General features: G+C 41.6%; 1 protein-coding gene across 3 annotated transcripts in view; it reads right to left on the bottom strand.

Annotated features, from left to right (window-relative positions):
• Positions 1-759: 759 nt before the first annotated feature.
• Positions 760-17,807, bottom strand: part of ctnnd2a (catenin (cadherin-associated protein), delta 2a) — a 238,820-nt gene continuing 221,772 nt past the window's right edge. For 2 of the 3 annotated variants that reach the window (XM_065948759.1, XM_020641668.3), the window contains exons 22-25: positions 9,526-9,652; positions 5,380-5,511; positions 4,753-4,829; positions 760-3,401 (exon numbers count right to left, since the gene is read on the bottom strand). In XM_065948759.1, the coding sequence (XP_065804831.1) occupies positions 2,982-3,401; positions 4,753-4,829; positions 5,380-5,511; positions 9,526-9,652 (756 nt within the window). In that variant the 3' untranslated portion in view covers positions 760-2,981. The remainder of the gene's footprint in view (positions 3,402-4,752; positions 4,830-5,379; positions 5,512-9,525; positions 9,653-17,807) is intronic. The other variant, XM_065948760.1, reaches the window with a different exon arrangement.

Here is a 17,807-nt window from a genome sequence, read left to right as displayed (position 1 = left end):
TTTTAAATGTGACGCCTATTCATTCATTTTTATCATAGAGATGTTGATTTAAAGGGGGTATCCAGCTGTGATGGTTGAGCAAACGCATCTGGTCGTGTAGCCTGTAGGATAAGAAGAGCCCTAAAATACCTGGAAACTTAATTCAAATTAAACAACTAGATCAAATTGCTCTTTTGACAGAACCAAAGCAATATGTGACACAATCTCCTGTTCTAAGGCAAGATTTCTGTTTAAATAAAGTCAATACTGATCTGAGTTGTTTTCTCCAGAGCCATAGAAGTCCTTTAATGACGTAATGGGAGGAATTCAGTAAGAATGGATTGTAGCCGATTATCGCTCTATCGGCTAATTGAGCATCAATTGTCCCTGCTATGTGTCTCATGGTTTAATTAACTAACCACACTGAGATAATGATATTAAAGTGCAAAAAGTGCCCATAAAGTTGTACTGCTATGCTCATTTTGCACACAATCGTGGAGAGGAAAATAAAAACATTTGATCACAAAAATTCCAAATGGTGGAGTTGAGCCATGATGAGTTGATGGATGGGGAGGGGACACAAATGTTCAGACATCATATTTCAACTCAGTTACATCTTCAGATAAACACCAGAAGCCTTTTAAGAAAAAACCAAAACTGTCTGAAAGAAAGAAAGAGCACACAAACATGTAGATTAATATAAGGCAGGAAGAATATGATGGATATACAGTTATATAGCTTTATCTGTTTCAATGATCAACAATAGTGGAGACCAGATAGTTTGATTGCAAAGAGTCTTTTTATTTTTCTTTGTGTTCAAGTACGGTCCTCTCTCAGCAGGGTCATCTAAGAAGCATGGACACACAACAACACACAACTCGCACCAGAGCCTGAGCATCTTCAGGTGGGGTTTCTCTTTTGTCTTGATTGGGAGGGGAGAGGGGGGCCTGATCAGCAGCTTCCACGTTTAGGTCAAGTGAACAAGAGTCCTGTTGCACATCACATAATCATTTTTTTCTCTGCAAACATTTGTTGCATTTAGTGACACTGACATCTGCACATAAAAATTATATATATATTTATATAATTATATATTATTATATTCATAGATTTGTCATTCTATATCAACAATTCATTCTAGTGATTTCATCCTTGGTTGCTCATGTTGTAAAACTGGACAAACTGTCGGTAGGAATGCCTTGTTTGGACACTGATTTATACAGTAACGCACACATACTGTACATACACGCAAAAGAGGCATACACACACTACTACACACATGCATGCATAGATACGCTCGCTCAGGTTGACATGTACACTCACAGGCCATACATTCTGTCACATACATGCACACTTACACAAACTCACACACACGCTTGTGTCCCTACACACACTCAGCCAACACAGAGAGGCAGGTCTGTACATCTATGGGAGGGAGATGTTACCCATTATCCCCAGCAAAAAGTACGGCTTCACCTGATTAAAACACAAGAAATGAAAAGTTACAAACAGCAGAGGGAGTCATCTCGTCATTGTCAGTAAACTTTGACAGAAAGTCCCTTAAGAGTCCAAGAGGACCGGCCCATGAGGTGTCAAAGTTTGGCACAATGTCATGTCTCTCTCTACTTTCTTTTTCTACTGTACACTGAGATGTACAATACTCACGGCGGCTCTTGTCAGATGGACCAGTTTCTATGCACAAGCGAAGATGAGAAACCACTTAAAGTTGACATGGTCAAACATATCAGCTCCCGGAAAAGGAAAAAAAAACCCATCTCTTTCCAAAGACTGAGAATGTGCTTTGAACATATACATAAATTCTTTCGGCAGTGAAAAAGCACTTTTTGTTTACACGGACTCTGGAACAATGCTGCTCTGCCAATCTGTTGCTGAGGCAGCCTTCAACTGCTCTTGACGGTAAAGTGTGTCCACAAAAAATAAAAATAAAATCAATGATGGAAAAACACAAACACTTCAGGGTTCCCTCTCTGGTTGGAAAAGGTTGAAACAAAGGTGTCCACATACATCCACTCTGATGATGTCTGTGTTTACTGTTGTTTCTTGTTTCTTTGCACTTCTTAAATCTTTGTTGCTTTTTGTTGTTTAAGTCAGTTGAGTAAGCCGTTGAAAAAAACAAAATCATAAGAGGCCCCATCGAAAAATGTGTAATATACACACTATATAACCTTTGAACTGTACACAAAAAATAAAACTGCCATTTTAAGTGAAAATCTAGGAAAAGTACAAATAAAAAAAATGTCAAGATGAAAGAAAATGTGACAAAAAAGTATTTTGAATTTGACATTCCTTGAAAACAAATTGAGAAGCATGTAAAGGCAACAAGGCCATTTAAAAAAAAAAAAAAGCAGAACGGGAGAAAAGCAGTGCTACGTTTGTCACTTAGGTGAAATGGTAAACATCCACTTTTCACCTTGTGCCTCATGTGCTTTCATCTTTATCTGTGCTTTTATTCCTCCTGACCTCCTCAAGAACCCTCACGCCATCCTTGTCGCTCCTCTTTGTCTTCAACAAAAGGTCAGGCCACTTCCTGCTCCTTCAGAGTAAGAGCTCACTCTCATCTGCTCCCCACATTACCTCTTGATCCCATCTCTCTCATCTCTGTGCACTTTCTCCACCTGCTCGTTTCCCCCTGCCCACTCCTCCATCACCTTTTCAAACACACTTCTTCATATCTACTCCCACTCAATCCACTCATCAGTTCGATGGAGCTGACTTTGAAGAAATAAAGCTGTCTGGAAAAAAAGGAAAATGTTGGCATGCACATGCACAGTCTCTTTTTCACTCGACCTGACTTCCCTTCTTAACACATCTAGTTCCGTCTTCCCCCATGTTTTAAATTTTCTGCCACCTTTTCATCATGCCACTTGCTGTTACCTTGACTTTTTTTCTGCTGTGGATCACTTGCAAAAATTATCCCTGTCACACACGCACACACAAACTCTCCCCCGCCCCCCCCCCCCCCCCCCATCATCATAGTCTAACTAGACCCAGGAGTCAGGCGAGGCCGGGTAGTGGCTGGTCTCGTAGTTCAGTTCGCTGTATGGCCGAGAGGCTGAGTAGAAGTCTACGTAGTTCCCGGTTGATTTGAGGCCCAGATGCATGCGCAGGTCTTCCCGTGGGTCTCGAGGTGGCCCGCCAGAGGTTGGAGGTTGCTGGGGTTGGGCCTGGGGCTGGGCCTGTGCCTGGACCTGCGGCTGTGGCTGGGAAGGGGGAGGAGGAGGTACCTGGTCCTCATAATAGACATCTTCGAAACTCCGACTCTGGCTGTGAGGAGGAGGCTGCGGCGGCTGAGGCTGGGGGAAGGAAGGGGGGGGAGGGTAGGGGTCGTAGTCTTTTAGCACCCCTGCTGATGGGCTGTCCTGCTGGGGCTGGGGGGGCACCATACAGGGCTGAGCTGGAGCCTGGTGAGGGCGTGTTGGAAGTGGTGGAAAAAGTGGAAGGTTGACGTGAGGTGCAGCAGACAAGTATGACAAGAAAGACAAGAATGAAGAGGCAAAGTGACAGGTGTGGGAGAGAGATAAAAGAGGAAAGATGGAGAGGGGAGTGGCAGGGAGAAAGTGAGCACATGGGGGAGAAGGGTTTGAAAGGCAGGTAACGTAAAAGGCCCAGATAGGAATCAACTGGGGAGGGACTCATGCTGTGAATTCTCTATTACATGCAGGTACAGTGTTGAAGGGGGCAATTTATCTGTGCTACTGTAACTGTCATAGACTAGTTGTGTGTGTGTGTGTGTGTGTGTGTGTGTGTGTGTGTGTGTGTGTGTGTGTGTGTGTGTGTGTGTATGTGAATGGTGTGTGTATAAGAGTGTGTGCAGACATCAGATTGTAAAAATCCTCTGCTAACACAATCGTTTAAGTTGTTTGGTGAAGTTTACCTGCCAGTTATAAAACCAAAGTTTGTATCCATACAAGTTATGTTATAGATTCATTACAGGTGATTTAAAAACTAAATTTAAATCATCAGTCAATAATATGATGCTTTGTGTTACCCCTCCACCTTCAACAGCAATGACATTTAACAGAGGCAGATGATCAGTGAAATCAACCAGGGATAAGGATTTGAATTTCCCGTTGGGTGTACAGTAGTGTCTGGTTGTATTGGTTTGTTGCTGCTGAGAGGAGGGCACTTCTATTGCACACTTTGCCAGTGCATCTCTTATCACTGTGAGACACCTTTTTTTGAGCAAATGTGTGCATGTGTGTGTGTGTATTTGTGTGCGCCTCTTGCATCCCGCAGCTATTGCTCCTAATAAGCAACTTGTCATGACAGCATATGCCAATTAGAAGCCCTTTTCAGAATGTGATTCTGCAACAGTGCCGCAACAAAGCGCCGCCCTCATTAAGTCTTTGTACTTTTGATTCCACAATGGCATAATATTGTAGTCACAACCTGTTATTTGACATTGCGTTACAGTTGCAGAAGCAAGGTGTAAAGAAACAGCAGGAGCTCCACATAGACACATGCTCATCCAAGCTGGCTCTGCTGATCCTGTCTCAGCCATGTTAACGTCTCTGTTACTACCTCCTATTGCTGTACAGATGTAGAGGCTGCGTCCCCCCCATTACTCCTCTGTGACACTCACATTGAAGGAGAGATGTCACAGGGCCTCAATATTGTACCTTGAACTGGAAATCTGAATAATGAGAGTCTTGACAATATCATGCATGGCTCGAGCATGCTGTGCCGGGAGTGGCTTTTTGCACGTATAACAGTATGTGTGTGTAGCACATTTATAGAGAACCATTAACTCACCTGGTTTTGCTTGATATCATCACTGGCGGTCAGGTAGGAGTTTCGGAACAATGTAGATGTCCCACAGGATACTTGAACTGAATGAGTGGAGAGTAGAAGCAAATAAAAAAACACCTTTATGTGTTTCAATTGAAAGATAAAAGCAGTGCACCTCCTGCGAAAGATAACAATTTAATGACAAACAAAACCGTGGGAAACTTCACATTTGGCTTTGTCCAAAATCTGCTAATAGGAGGCTAAATCTTCCTGCTGTTTGTTTTAAAGTCTAGCAATTAGACTGTCTCCAGTGACCTCAAGAGAATAATGTGAGAGACAGACCAAAAATGAGAGAGAGAGAGAATGAAAGAACAGTGAAGAGAACAAAAAGGAGATATACAGATAATACAATATGTATATAGAGAGAATGACAAAGAAAAAGAGAAAAAGAGAGAGAGAGAGAGAAATGAAGAGAGAAAGTTACCAAAATGGAAAGAAATTGTGTGAGGTCAAAAAGAGACAGACGAGGGCAGAAATCGAGAGGAGAAATATGGAATGAAAATAGAAAAGAAAGAAAGATAAAGTGGAGGATACAATAAAATCATTTAATTCTTCTCAGTCACTCCATCTCACACACACACGCGTGCGCACCTGCCATGCCGTCTTTCCGGGATGTGTGCTCTCCTTTGTTGCTATGGAAACCAGCGTTGGTTGCCGTGGAATCATAGTCCATCTTGCGTTCCTTCAGACTCATCATCTCTCTGGGGGAAGCTGGAGCGCTCGCTACACACATACACAGACACACACACACACGCGCAAAATAATGAGCAATAAAACCCAGAACAGCATGTGCCTTCACACTCTGCATGCTTATACTTCTGTGTGTATGTATGTGTGTGTGTGTGTGTGTGTGTGTGTGTGTGTGTGTGTGTGTGTGTGTGTGTGTGTGTGTGTGTGTGTGTGTGTGTGTGTATCTGTGTCTTGGTCTCTCAAGGTGCACAGTCATTATTCATCATTTAGCTTGTCGGCATAAAGGGTCACCTCCAAGGGCTCCTGGGAATTCACACACACATACACCAGTTTTTGGATACATTATTTGAATATCAAATTTCACATCTGCTACATTTTTTTTTTCGGTTCAGACAATGTTTTTTTTTTCCTTTATGGTTTTATACCTCATGGGAATTTTCATGATCCAGACTACACCATTATATCACTTTTTTTATACCAACAATAATGGTTGTAAACTTATGGATGATAAAATATTTTCTTATATTTTCCAGTAATTATAATACACATATAATACACTCCAGATTATGTAAACACCAAATGTAGTCAGCCCTGTGTAATCAGCTAATCGTACCTGCTAGTCTAGTTTATTAAATAAACCTACGATTAGCCAAACATCAGTTTGTAATCCAACATCAGTGACTGTGTTTTTGCTGCTTCTACAGAAACTGACTGATTTCTTCTGAAATACAATCCAATTTGAATTCATAATCTTCTTCAGACATCACAATATTTTCTTTTGATTTTCACTTCCCCAAATTTTAGAACAGATCTATATTTTTCCTAACATGTCGTGCAACCCCATACACACACGCCTCATTACATAAACACACATGCTAATGCAAGGACAGACCCAGCACTGTGCATACAGTACAAGGTCTCTCTCCCACTTACATACTCAGCATGTCTATGTGTAATCACCTTATAGGACACTGTAAGAGCTTACTCAGTGCCTGTTATCTTGACTGACTGCATAGTAAGAATCCTGCATACCTGCATCAGCCCCTTACGCATGCTTAGACAAACATTTGTGTAATTAACCCCCATTAAAACATTATGTCATACATAAAGTAATCAAAATCTATACCCTTAAAGTGAAGGACATTCTAAAAACAAGTTCTTAAGGCCCATTCAACCCGACTTTTAGCTTTGTTAACAATTGTGGACTGACGCTACTGAAGAGAAACACATGGGCATCAATATGCAAAATGTGTGAGTCATTGTCCATCACGCACACACACACACACACACACACACACACACACACACACACACACACACACACACACACACACACACTGACGTAGCTCTGTGTGAGCCAGCTCCTCTAGCTGTTCTCCTAACCCCAGATGACAGAACCAAGAAAAATACAAAAAACATATATAGTAACGTGAATCGATAAAAAAGGCTTAAAAGGGATTTTTTAAATGCATTTGAGTAAAAGAGTCTTTATTCACCCACATTAAAGGCAAATTCAAAGTTATTAAAAGTTAAGTTAAGTGACCATTTGGTTGTGGTGAATAAAATGACAATAAGTAAGGTGAGGACAGAAGCCTTTGTAATGTTTTGACAGATTTGATAATTAATTTTCGGCATTTGACACCTCTGCTGTGGATTCCATTAAGGTGTATGTAAAAAAACTGTTACAGTAACCTCCAGAGACAGTGCCATCACTCCTGGTTTCTGCAGCCACAGGGATCAGGCTTGTAACTATGCGAGAGCCTGAGAGACTTGTTCTATCAGCGCAGAACACAGCAGGACCCTGTGGGGGCCCTGATGGATGCAAAGGTCTCTCTCTCCCTGTGTATTGCCTTCTGTCTCGCTGCCATTCTTGCAGCCCGCAACCCCTACTCTCTATCTCCTCCACAGTTGTACCATTCTCCGCTCTCTCTCTCTCTCTCTCTCTCCCTTTCTTTCTTCCACCCTTCCTCTCCCTGTGTGCCTGTGTGCCATCATTACTCCTCCTGCTTTGATCCATCTCTAAGGGCCGGATTGCAGACTGGAGCATATGCAGAGAGGAGATACAGATGCAAGCTGGTGTGTGTGTGTGTGTGTGTGTGTGTGTGTGTGTGTGTGTGTGTGTGTGTGTGTGTGTGTGTGTGTGTGTGTGTGTTAGACAGTGTCTCTGTGTGTGTGTCTGTAAAGACCAAGAGATCAGAGGGAGAGGTGAGAAGAAAGTGGGATTACTGCAAAGAGGAGGAGGACAAGAATGAAACGGGCGAAGGAGAAGATGAACAGAAAAGCAACCGGGGAGGCAAGGGCTGCAGGGAAGGGAGGAGCAGTAAAGAAGATGGGAGTCATTTCAAATCATTTCCCATTTATCACACCTCCTACACCCCGACACAGACATACACAAATTTCTCTCTGCACGATGATCTCAAAAATCCTTATTTTCAATGTCGCTGGCCAAAGTCAAATCCTCATCCTTCACTTCCTGCTCAGTGCATTAACCATCCCTCAATCCTTAATTCTTTTTGCATCCTTGCCTTTTCTCTTTATCTCCCCCTCTGTTTATCTCACCCCTCCTCTTTCTGCCTCATCGTTCTTTCTCTCACACACACACATACACACACAAACACTGTATTCTCTCCCACACTCTCTCTTAGCTGGGTCCTTGAAGACTTCTCTAAGCTGGGAGGAAGGAAAAGTACTTTTCTGCCTCATCAGCTTGGTAAGCCCGGTGTGGAGAAAGCACAGCTGAAGGCTTCTCTACTACTGATGCTAACAGCTAATGCTAATGTGCCCTTTGCTAAGCGTGAAGGCCAATGGGCTCAAGCTAAAGGCTAACGATAATCATACAGCATGAGAGCCTGTGGGTGGCGGGCACTGTTAGTGAAAACTATGTAGCCTTGATGTAGAGACTGATTGACCGGTAAATATTGCTGCTACAGGCTAATGTCTAAATTATATCTCATTACAATCCATGTGTGTCCTGTACCTTCTAGTTATATTCATGCCTCAGATACATGTGCAGATATCTCCATAGTCATTTGGATGTATCTTTCCACCTTTTGGTGGACTCATTTCATTTTTGACAGGGGGGTTAGGTCAACCTACTGTCTTTAAGATAAGATTAGAACACAATTTATAATTGACCCATACAAACTGAGATGTGATTATTTTCTGTGACATAGAGAACTATGTCCTGTTTTGATAATCACCGAAACACAAAGGAATAGTTTGGCAAAAAATGTCATTTACATTTTCAGAGTTGGGTGAGAATGATACAGCTCTTCTTTCTGTACAGTAAGATAATTTATCTTTGCATAAAGACCAGATTCCAGAAAAAGCAGCTAGCCTGGCTCAATCATAAGAGAAAGAAAATCTGTCTCATGGTGACAACAGACTCCCAAAAGTAACTAGGATTGCACTGATCTGGTAAAATTCTTTCTGTGTGTGACTATAATCTAAACTGGCAAAAACATCCAATACTATTGAATAAAAAACTGGTTTTGGTAGGGAGACTTTCTTTTTTTTTTACCCTTTGATATAACCAGACAAGCTGTTCCCTATCCTCACTCATTATCCTACTCTGAGCTGATTGAAATTGGATGCCAGTTTTGATATAAACAAATGAGATTGTTGGCAATATCTCTCACCAAGACAGCAAATGAGCTTATTCCACCCCAAAAAACAGATCTATTCCTTTAAATTTGACCATAAAATATTTATCAAAAATGCTGAAATTGGAAGTCATAATACAAAAATGTGTACATTATAACTTTATCCTAATCTAAACTAATCATGTTTGTTTTTAATTTAATATCAAAAGTGAGAAAAACCCCTTGCTAGAAAACTGTCACTGATTGGCTTTATTCAAATAGCCACAATACCTCTTTATTTTGGGGAGTGATGACAGTTCAATATGTCTCTGCTTCTTTCAAACTAACTTTTACACCTGAACTTTACAAGACCCCAGTGATCTAGCTGAGCCATATGTCTTGCCATGTGAGATTAGCCAAGCCTAAATCTAGATCATTTATATGATTATTATTATATGATCCTTACCTGAGCGGTTATTTGGTGACGTCCTCACAGGGGAGACAGAGGGAGTTCGTGAGGAGGAGTAGGGCCTCTGTCTGTCTCTTTCTATCGTTGAGGCGGAGCCCACAAAGTGATACTGGGCGTAACCATCCTTTAAAAGAAACACAAAGAAGGACGTGTTTTTTTACCAGTGAAAAGTATTAACCATTATGTAAAGAGGGGTCACTTAGTCCCCTCAGGCTTTTTAAATATTTTGAAAAAACAGAAGTGTCTGTCATATATTTACTTTAATAATACAGCATGTTTTTTGTTTTTTTTACACCAACCAGAATCATGAAAATTGCTCAAGTTAAGTCATCCATCAATTCAGAACTTTGAGCTGCACATGTTTGTAACTTCCAATAAATAAAAGTGAAAAAAAATGGAGCAGTAAGAATTGTCACTTTAACAATATAAACAGAATGTGCTGTTTGTTCTGTTAAGGTCCTAATAAGGTTTACTGATAATGGAGTGCTGCATCACTTACAGAGCTTTCAGCACAACCTGTAGCTTACAAGATAGTCTTACTAGACAGAGAACTTGAAGACAAAGAGAGACAATTTCCTACATTTGAAATGATGAACAAAATATTCAGATTTCAGTGGCAACAAAGAACCAATTTTCAGTGCAACAGAAACGATCGGGCTGACTTCAAAGTATTCAATGGACAAAAGTTTGTCCTTGGTCATATGTATCTAAAAGCGGTGTTGTTTAAACTTTTACACTTTAAACATTTATTTTAAAGATTGTATTTTTAACATTGGACTGCTTGAGTTCAGACTTGTAAAAGTCAAGTTAAAAATGTACAATTTGGTAACTGACTGACTGACACTAAGCAACCCCACATGCATGTGCCCACAGCTGTCCACACACACAACAAATGCACAGATAATTCAAGACAGGGCTTAGTTAATATCCCAGTGTCCTTCTAGGAAAAAATAATACAACCAACAACTCACAAGCATAATTACTGCCAAGCCAATGACTTTGAATCTGTATTAGTTTAGCAGTGATTGGAGCAAAGCCCTTTTCATAAAAATGGATTATGAGAGTCAACAACAATCACAGAGCTGGAACCAAATTCAATTTAGCATTAGGATAATTAGGTACCTCTGAAAGCAAAGCACAAGCAGATGATAAAAGATGGAGACATGTTCCATCATAGCTGTGCTGTCTGCAGTGGGAAACTGGATGGACTGCAGTGACTGTGAGAGGATGGGAGGCAGGAATCACTTCAGTACAGTTAGGATGGAGAAGACGGACCGAGGGGAGGAGAACAAGAGGAGCGAAGGATGGAGGAGATGAGGCAGAAAGAAAGTGGGGACAGAGCAGAAGCTGAGAAAAGACAAAAGATGACAGAAAGTAATGAGAGAAAGGAGGAGGAGGCAGATGGAGGGAGAGTAATGACAGGAGAGTAAAGATAGCACGAGGAGGAGAGAGGAAATGAGAGGGAGGACTGCAGATGAAGAGGAAGAGTGAGAGAAGTAGGCTGGAGTAGTTTCATGCCGTCCCCTGACTCCTATTTCCCAGCACATCACCGAGGACTAATAGAAAGCTGGATCCTCTGCCACACAGTAGTTCAAAGGTAACTCACTTCCAGCCCTCCCTCCTCTCCACCTCATCTATTTATCCACCACTTTGCCCCTCTTTTCACACACCTTGTTTCACATTCCCTTTCTCCTTTTCCTCCCCAACACATCTCATTATCAAGCTTGTAACCTCCTTATGGTACACCACTGCCACTGTGCAATTGAACACTGTCAGACTGTCACGCTGATCAAATGAACACAGTCACTGAATATTGGATGGTGGATGTATTTTGCAGAATGGTGTGTGCAGCCTGCTGTCTATTATGTGGCTCCCAGGGGTCCTTATTGAGGGGGGGGGGCCCTCAGCAAAATGACAGAAAGTCCAATTTATGAGTGTCTGTGGCCCAGTCGTAGAAAGGGGTCGTCCCATAATCGAAGGGCTGGTAGTTGGGTCCCCAGCTCCTGCAGTCTCCATGTTGGAGTGTTCCTGGGCAAGCATTGAACCCCAAATTGCTCCCCGAATATGTGCAATGGTAGATATTTTCAATATCTGGTACTGTGTAGCTTTATAGTCTAAGAATATGTCTCTAGACTTTTAGTCCAATCTACTCCATGTAGAGTATCTCTTCTCTCTGAATCTAACCTGTTTCTGTCTCTTTCCAACCATCTCCTCTTTCTCTCTAACACTCCCTTTCTTATACTCCTTCAGGCCCTACAGCAAAAGTTAGGTGGAAAAAAAAGAGTTGCTAGGCAACCATTCTGTCTGTTGGTGTACCCATCACTTGATGGTTAGTTGAAGGTCGTGGAACAGCGAGGTAAAAAGCGATTACTGCACCAACAAATGAGGTGTATGAGCGTGTGTGTGTCTGGCGGCACTCATGCCAGGCACCAATTATTGTAAAAATTGTAAAAGGTTACACATAATGGGTGGTGGGTCCACTCTGGGCCTGTGCAACCACTGAACATTGTCACTTTTTCAGTCCCTTAATCCTGTACTCTATTTCACTCATTTCACACTCAGATTATTAGATTAACAGCTGTGAGCGCTTCATGTAACCATGATCCATCTATCCTCAAAGGAATAATGTGCATCTGACCTTTACATTCTTTATTTTAGCTTGCTTTTGGTTCTGCTCATTTAGGAATAGACTTTTACTTTAAACAGCTCAAGATACTGTATGGGTGTGCTGCAGCACCACCTCTGTCTTCTCAAAATAGTGTGTTAGCCTACACTGAGACAAGCTATCACAACACACTTCTCCCTGCCTCCCTCTCTGACACAGGTGAACATCAGAGGGAAAGCAGGCAACACAGAGGCAGCTTCTGAGGCCTGAGGTTGGTTTGATGTCGACTTAAGTATTTCAAACACTCATCTGTTTCTGGCTGTCATTTCTTGTTAACACGGTATTGCTGTGGATGACGGTTTAATTTTAGCTACCTCTACACAAAAGAAGTTCTCATCAATTGCCAGCTCAGACAGAAATTGTCAACAGTTTTAATGTGAAACTGTACACACAAAATACTCAGAAAACTACTTTAGAATCAGATGGTCATACTTTGACATAAGCGAAATCATCCCTTCTGTTAAACTTTCCCCACTTGCCATATTCACTATAGTAACAGGGACATCCTGAGCATTGTGAGCACAAAGATCAAGCAAAGGACTGGGCTATGCAATCTATGACCTCACACATTCAAGTCACACACACACACATTTCTCACTCACTCATGTTACACAAACACACCCACACACTGAATTACACATCCCTGCAACATATTGTAAATCTGTCACATGTGTGACAAACAGAACATCTCTCTGACCCTGAACCCCATCTGTCATCTGTGTGTGTACCTGTTAAAGTGATTTGTGTTTGTGATATGAGTATGTGTGCATTTGGGAGAGAGAGAGAGAGAGAGAGAGAGAGAGAGAGAGAGAGAGAGAGAGAGAGAGAGAGAGAGAGAGAGAGAGAGAGAGTCTGATTAAGCACCCAAGCTAGATCATTTGTCAAGAAATGAGGCACAGCAGCCCGGCAGAAATTACAGACTGAACAGTGATATGACAAAGTGTAATGGTGTGAATATACAGTCTGAAATTCAGTGTTAAGCGAATGTGTGCGAGAGAGAGAAAGAGAGAGAGAGGGGATATTTGTGTTTGAGATAGAAAATGTAATCCTTCTGGTCCTATTAAGAATAGGTTTATTTACAGTGACCATGTTCAAAGTCCTTGTTTTCAAGAAAAATCCCTTGTTGCTCTGTGCTGCAGATTTCTTGTTTACTTAAAAAGATGACCTGTGGCTTCCCTCCAAGGAAATGTAGATGAAACACTACTCTTACACGCACGCACGCACGCACGCACACACACACGCACACACACACACACGCACAGTGAATGAGGACACCTCCTGTCGAATAATCCAAATAAACTCGGGTAAAAGTAGAGTTTTACTGCACTCTGGAGACTATTATACATGATTTATCCTAAAGTCAGTGCTTGCATTGCTACAAACAGTTTTTGGCTCTGGTTTATTAATGACTGCTGCACCACTGATCTTCTGAGTCATCTCAGACACTATTTACATACAGAGTAACTGTTTGTTTATGGGCCCTTAACTTTTGCATTTAGTGTGTTGAAGAACTGCTGGGCAGCCCAACCCCCAAATCTGTTGCAACTCTCCTCTTCCTTGCCTCTCTCAACGCTCCCATGGCACTGCCATAGGAAGTGATTAACTCTTACTGTAGTTTGACAAAAAACACATTTTCAAAGACATTTTCACACACATACACTGGCTCATAAACAAACCTACATACACAAGTACCCACACCTATAACTTCCACTCAGTTTGAAAGTGTGTTCCAAAGATGCTCTCATTACTTGGAAACTTCAAAGAAAACAACTCTTTGCCAACATAGTTCAAATTGACTCATTACTGACCCTACGCTTGTCACCTCCTTCCAAAGATACACACACAAACACACACAACTTAGGCGTGCTCATTTTCAAACATTTTCCAAAATGTAAAGAACTCACTCCACTTTCCTTCCTCACTTCACTCGTCCTTTGCTGCTCTCTCTTTCTTCCTCTTTTGGTTTTGCTCACAAACATTCTGCAGTGACACCCAGCTCAACTTTTCGTCCAAATTGTATGCTAATCCATGTTTGGATTGGAGGCTAACAGGATTTTTGCTGCACCTAACACCCATGACCTAATACGTAAAGCAGGGATACCAGCAGTAAAGTCATTTATTTGCAGCTCTGGACTTGGGCGATAAAGTCAAGTGTGGATCAGCTAATGCAACAATTTTCACAGTTTTAGAATTAGGCTGGCTTGTCACTAACAAGACTGCGTTCATACAATTTATGAAGTAAACATTTAGGTAAGGCGCCCATCAGCCTTTTGAGGTTCATTTTGAGTAATTGTCTATGGCAAAAAGCAGCAGCCCGACTAACTACACTTCTGAATCGTGTCATAAAATTTGAGGTTTAATTTTAATTGTCTGTGCTGCATGTTCAAAAGTTGTCCTTGATGACAGCAACATTTTAACTGAATAACAAGAACGTGGTCATTCAAAGGCTGTAATGAAATATGGATAAATGAGTCAAGATTAAACTGGCATTTGAAGACAGAACGGACTGCAAGTGATATCTTGTTTCAATTTACAGATGATGGATGAGGTTTTTTTTGCCGTTATGGAGTGAAGAAGTCTTATCTTCTTGTAACTTCTCTTTTTTTTTACTGAGTAAATGTTTACATCAAATTGGATCAAATGAGACAGATGCAAAACTCATTTTGTTGTTCCATCAATCTTAAGAAAGTGTTTTCCTTCTCTGATGTCTTTCTTTATTAAATCAAAGTCTGGAAAAAAAAATAAGCTTCCTTTGGGCAAAGATGGGTGGGGTATAAGTTAAACAAACAAACAAATTATCCCAAAAATAAAGCTACTGTTTTCAGGCCCAACTGCTGCGGAAAGCCAATGTCCTTCATGTCTGGATCACTGGAGTGTTATTATGCCATCCAGTCAAGTGTAATGCTATCCAGTGGCAATGATTAGAGAAGTGTGAAGCAGATGAGGCTCCAAGGGGCCACATGGGGATACTGTTCAGTGTAATATTGGGTATGAGAGGATGACGAATGAAGAGAGGGACACAGTCGTCAGGATGAGGCGAGCACACTCTGATGCCACGGGGCAGCCTGTCCTGAAGTGACTGCGGCAACAGTCAGAAAGTCTCGAACTTGGACATGAGCCCATCCAAAATATTTATCATGTGAGAAAGTCAGAGAGTTCTAACTAATTCTGAATACTTTTAGTTTTTTTCTCCAAACACAGTTGAACAAGATGCCCTTTAAAATACATTTCTTTAAGTTTGTTGGAGTACTTCAAACGAGGACAACTAGCTTTTAAAAAAAAAAATAATAATAATTCTGAAGTTTCAAAACATCTTGAAGTCATTCAAGTGTGAAATTCCAAAGTTTCTCCTCTAAGAGAAATAAAAGATTAGATGACTTGATTAAGTGTGTTATTTTGCTGTACAAAAATAATTTCTTGTTTTTCGACAGATTTCTTCATAAAACTGTACGACTGAGCACAGCCAACCATCGCAGGAGACCCATTTCAGCTTCTGCGATCTTATACTTTCAGTCACTACTCAAAGCTCAAGACCATAGGTTAGATCTGGGAATGTAGAACTGGTAATTCATAAGCTTTGCCTTTAGACCCAGCTTCATCTTCACTACAATGGTACAAGCCCACATTACTGCTTAATGCTTCACCAAGCTGTATGCCAATCTCACAATCCATTTCACCCTCACTCATGAACAAGACCCCAAGATCCTTGAACTCCACCACTTGAGGCAAACACTAACACCCCACCTGGATGGAGCAATCAATTGTTTTCCAGCATAGAACCCTCATCCCAACCACTTTGCACTCGGCTGAAAACCACCCAAATGCCTGATGCCTGATGGAGGTCCCAGCCTGATAAAGCCAACAGAACCACATCATCAGCAAATAGCAGAGTTGTAATTTTAAGGTACCAAAACTGTACACTCCTCACACTGGGTGCGCCTTGGGATCCTGTCAATGAATTTCACGAACAGAATTGGTGACAAGGGACAATCCTGTCTGAGGCCACTAGGAACATGCCGGACTGTGTGCAGAGAATGACACATCTCTCACCTTGGTCATACAGGGACCTTATGGCTTGTAGTAAGGGCCCTTTTATTCCCATCCCACAGTACCCGACCATGACCTTCTGAGGCCTTCTCAAAGTCTACAAACCCATGTAGACTGAATGAGCAACATCCCAAGCTCCTCCTAGAAAGCTGGTGTACCGTCCCACCGTCAGGACAAACAAACAACAATTGGCTGGAGCCTCCTTTCTAGAACCCTGGAATAAACTTTCCCCAGTTAGTGAGTTTGTGATACCGAGACCTTTGGAGCACACCCTGTTATTAAAAAAATTATAATTACCAACCTCAACCTTCTGCTCCACAGACACTGCCCACAGACCTTCACATGACAGCACAGAGGCATGCCAGCCAAGAAAGCCTAAAAATGTCCAGAGCCTTCAGCATCTCAGGGCCAATCTCATCTGGTGCCCTGCCACTATATCAGCAAACTCTGCTACCTATATAGGTAAGACATTTCTGAAAGTGTTCTTTCACCTGTCTGACAATATCCTGTGTCTGGGACAGCAGTTCTTCACCCTTCCTGAGAACAGCCTGAGCCCATCCTTGCATTCCCCACCTGAGTTGCTTGACAGTTTGCCAGAAATTAAAGTCCTTCTCCATATCCTCCCACAACCTGGTTTTGCTTTCCACAACTACAGAAGCACACAGACCCCAGTCGAGACACTCTGTACCTGGCTACTGCTTCCAATTTAAATATATGTATTGAATATATAAACGTATAAAAACAAGTATTTGCCGCTTACATCGACAGATTAAGGAAGACGCTCAGGACTTAAGGAGACAGTCAACTAAAACTGGTCACAAACAGTATAGCAATAGTGTCTTGTTGCAGGGCTTGCATTGCATTGCAGTAGACTACATCAGTGTATATACAATTGTCCAGGTAAGAATGAAGTTCAAATAAATCCTGAAGTCTTTTTCCCTCTCCAAACGGGGAGATGAAGACACGCACATTCAAAGCCAAGGACTCCTTTCCAGAATGTGTTACTCAATATATCTCGACCTCTCACGGAAACTTGGCAATTACGCTTCCAGAATTTTAGTGCTGAATGGCGGATGACCTTGGTGGCAAAAAATCACTCAACAACACTCATTAATGACAAGTAAAAGTAACAGAACATCTGTCAGTACTTTTAATCAAGTTGCAAGCGTGTGCCGGAATTTTTCATGAAAAGGAAAGACAACAAAAGAGCTAGAGGTGGGGAAAGTGGGTTTCATCAGCGTTAGTGTGTGTGTGTGTGAGTGAAAGACAAAGATAAAAGAGTGTCTCTGAGTGAGAGCAGAGCACAAACTAATCATCATTTCTCAAGACCTTAAAATGTTTTCAGACTTGCTGCTTGTTTGTGCCAGTCTTAGTGAGCTACAATCTAGCTTTTAATAAGGTACTGCATCCTGGTAGCCAGCAACCTTTACATCATACAGGCGTTATGATGGGCTAAATAACCGTCAGAATGTCAGCTTTTGTTTGTGAGAGAGAGTGTTTGTATGTGTGTAATGAAGGAAAAAACAACAGCTAGAGACTAACACAAAGTTATTGATCCTCTAGCCTC

This window comes from Labrus bergylta, chromosome 20 (assembly GCF_963930695.1).
Source record: "Labrus bergylta chromosome 20, fLabBer1.1, whole genome shotgun sequence".
Taxonomy (NCBI): Eukaryota; Metazoa; Chordata; class Actinopteri; order Labriformes; family Labridae; genus Labrus; species Labrus bergylta.
The sequence above is the reverse complement of the archived record's forward strand: the minus strand, read 5'-3'. Positions and strand labels throughout refer to the sequence as shown.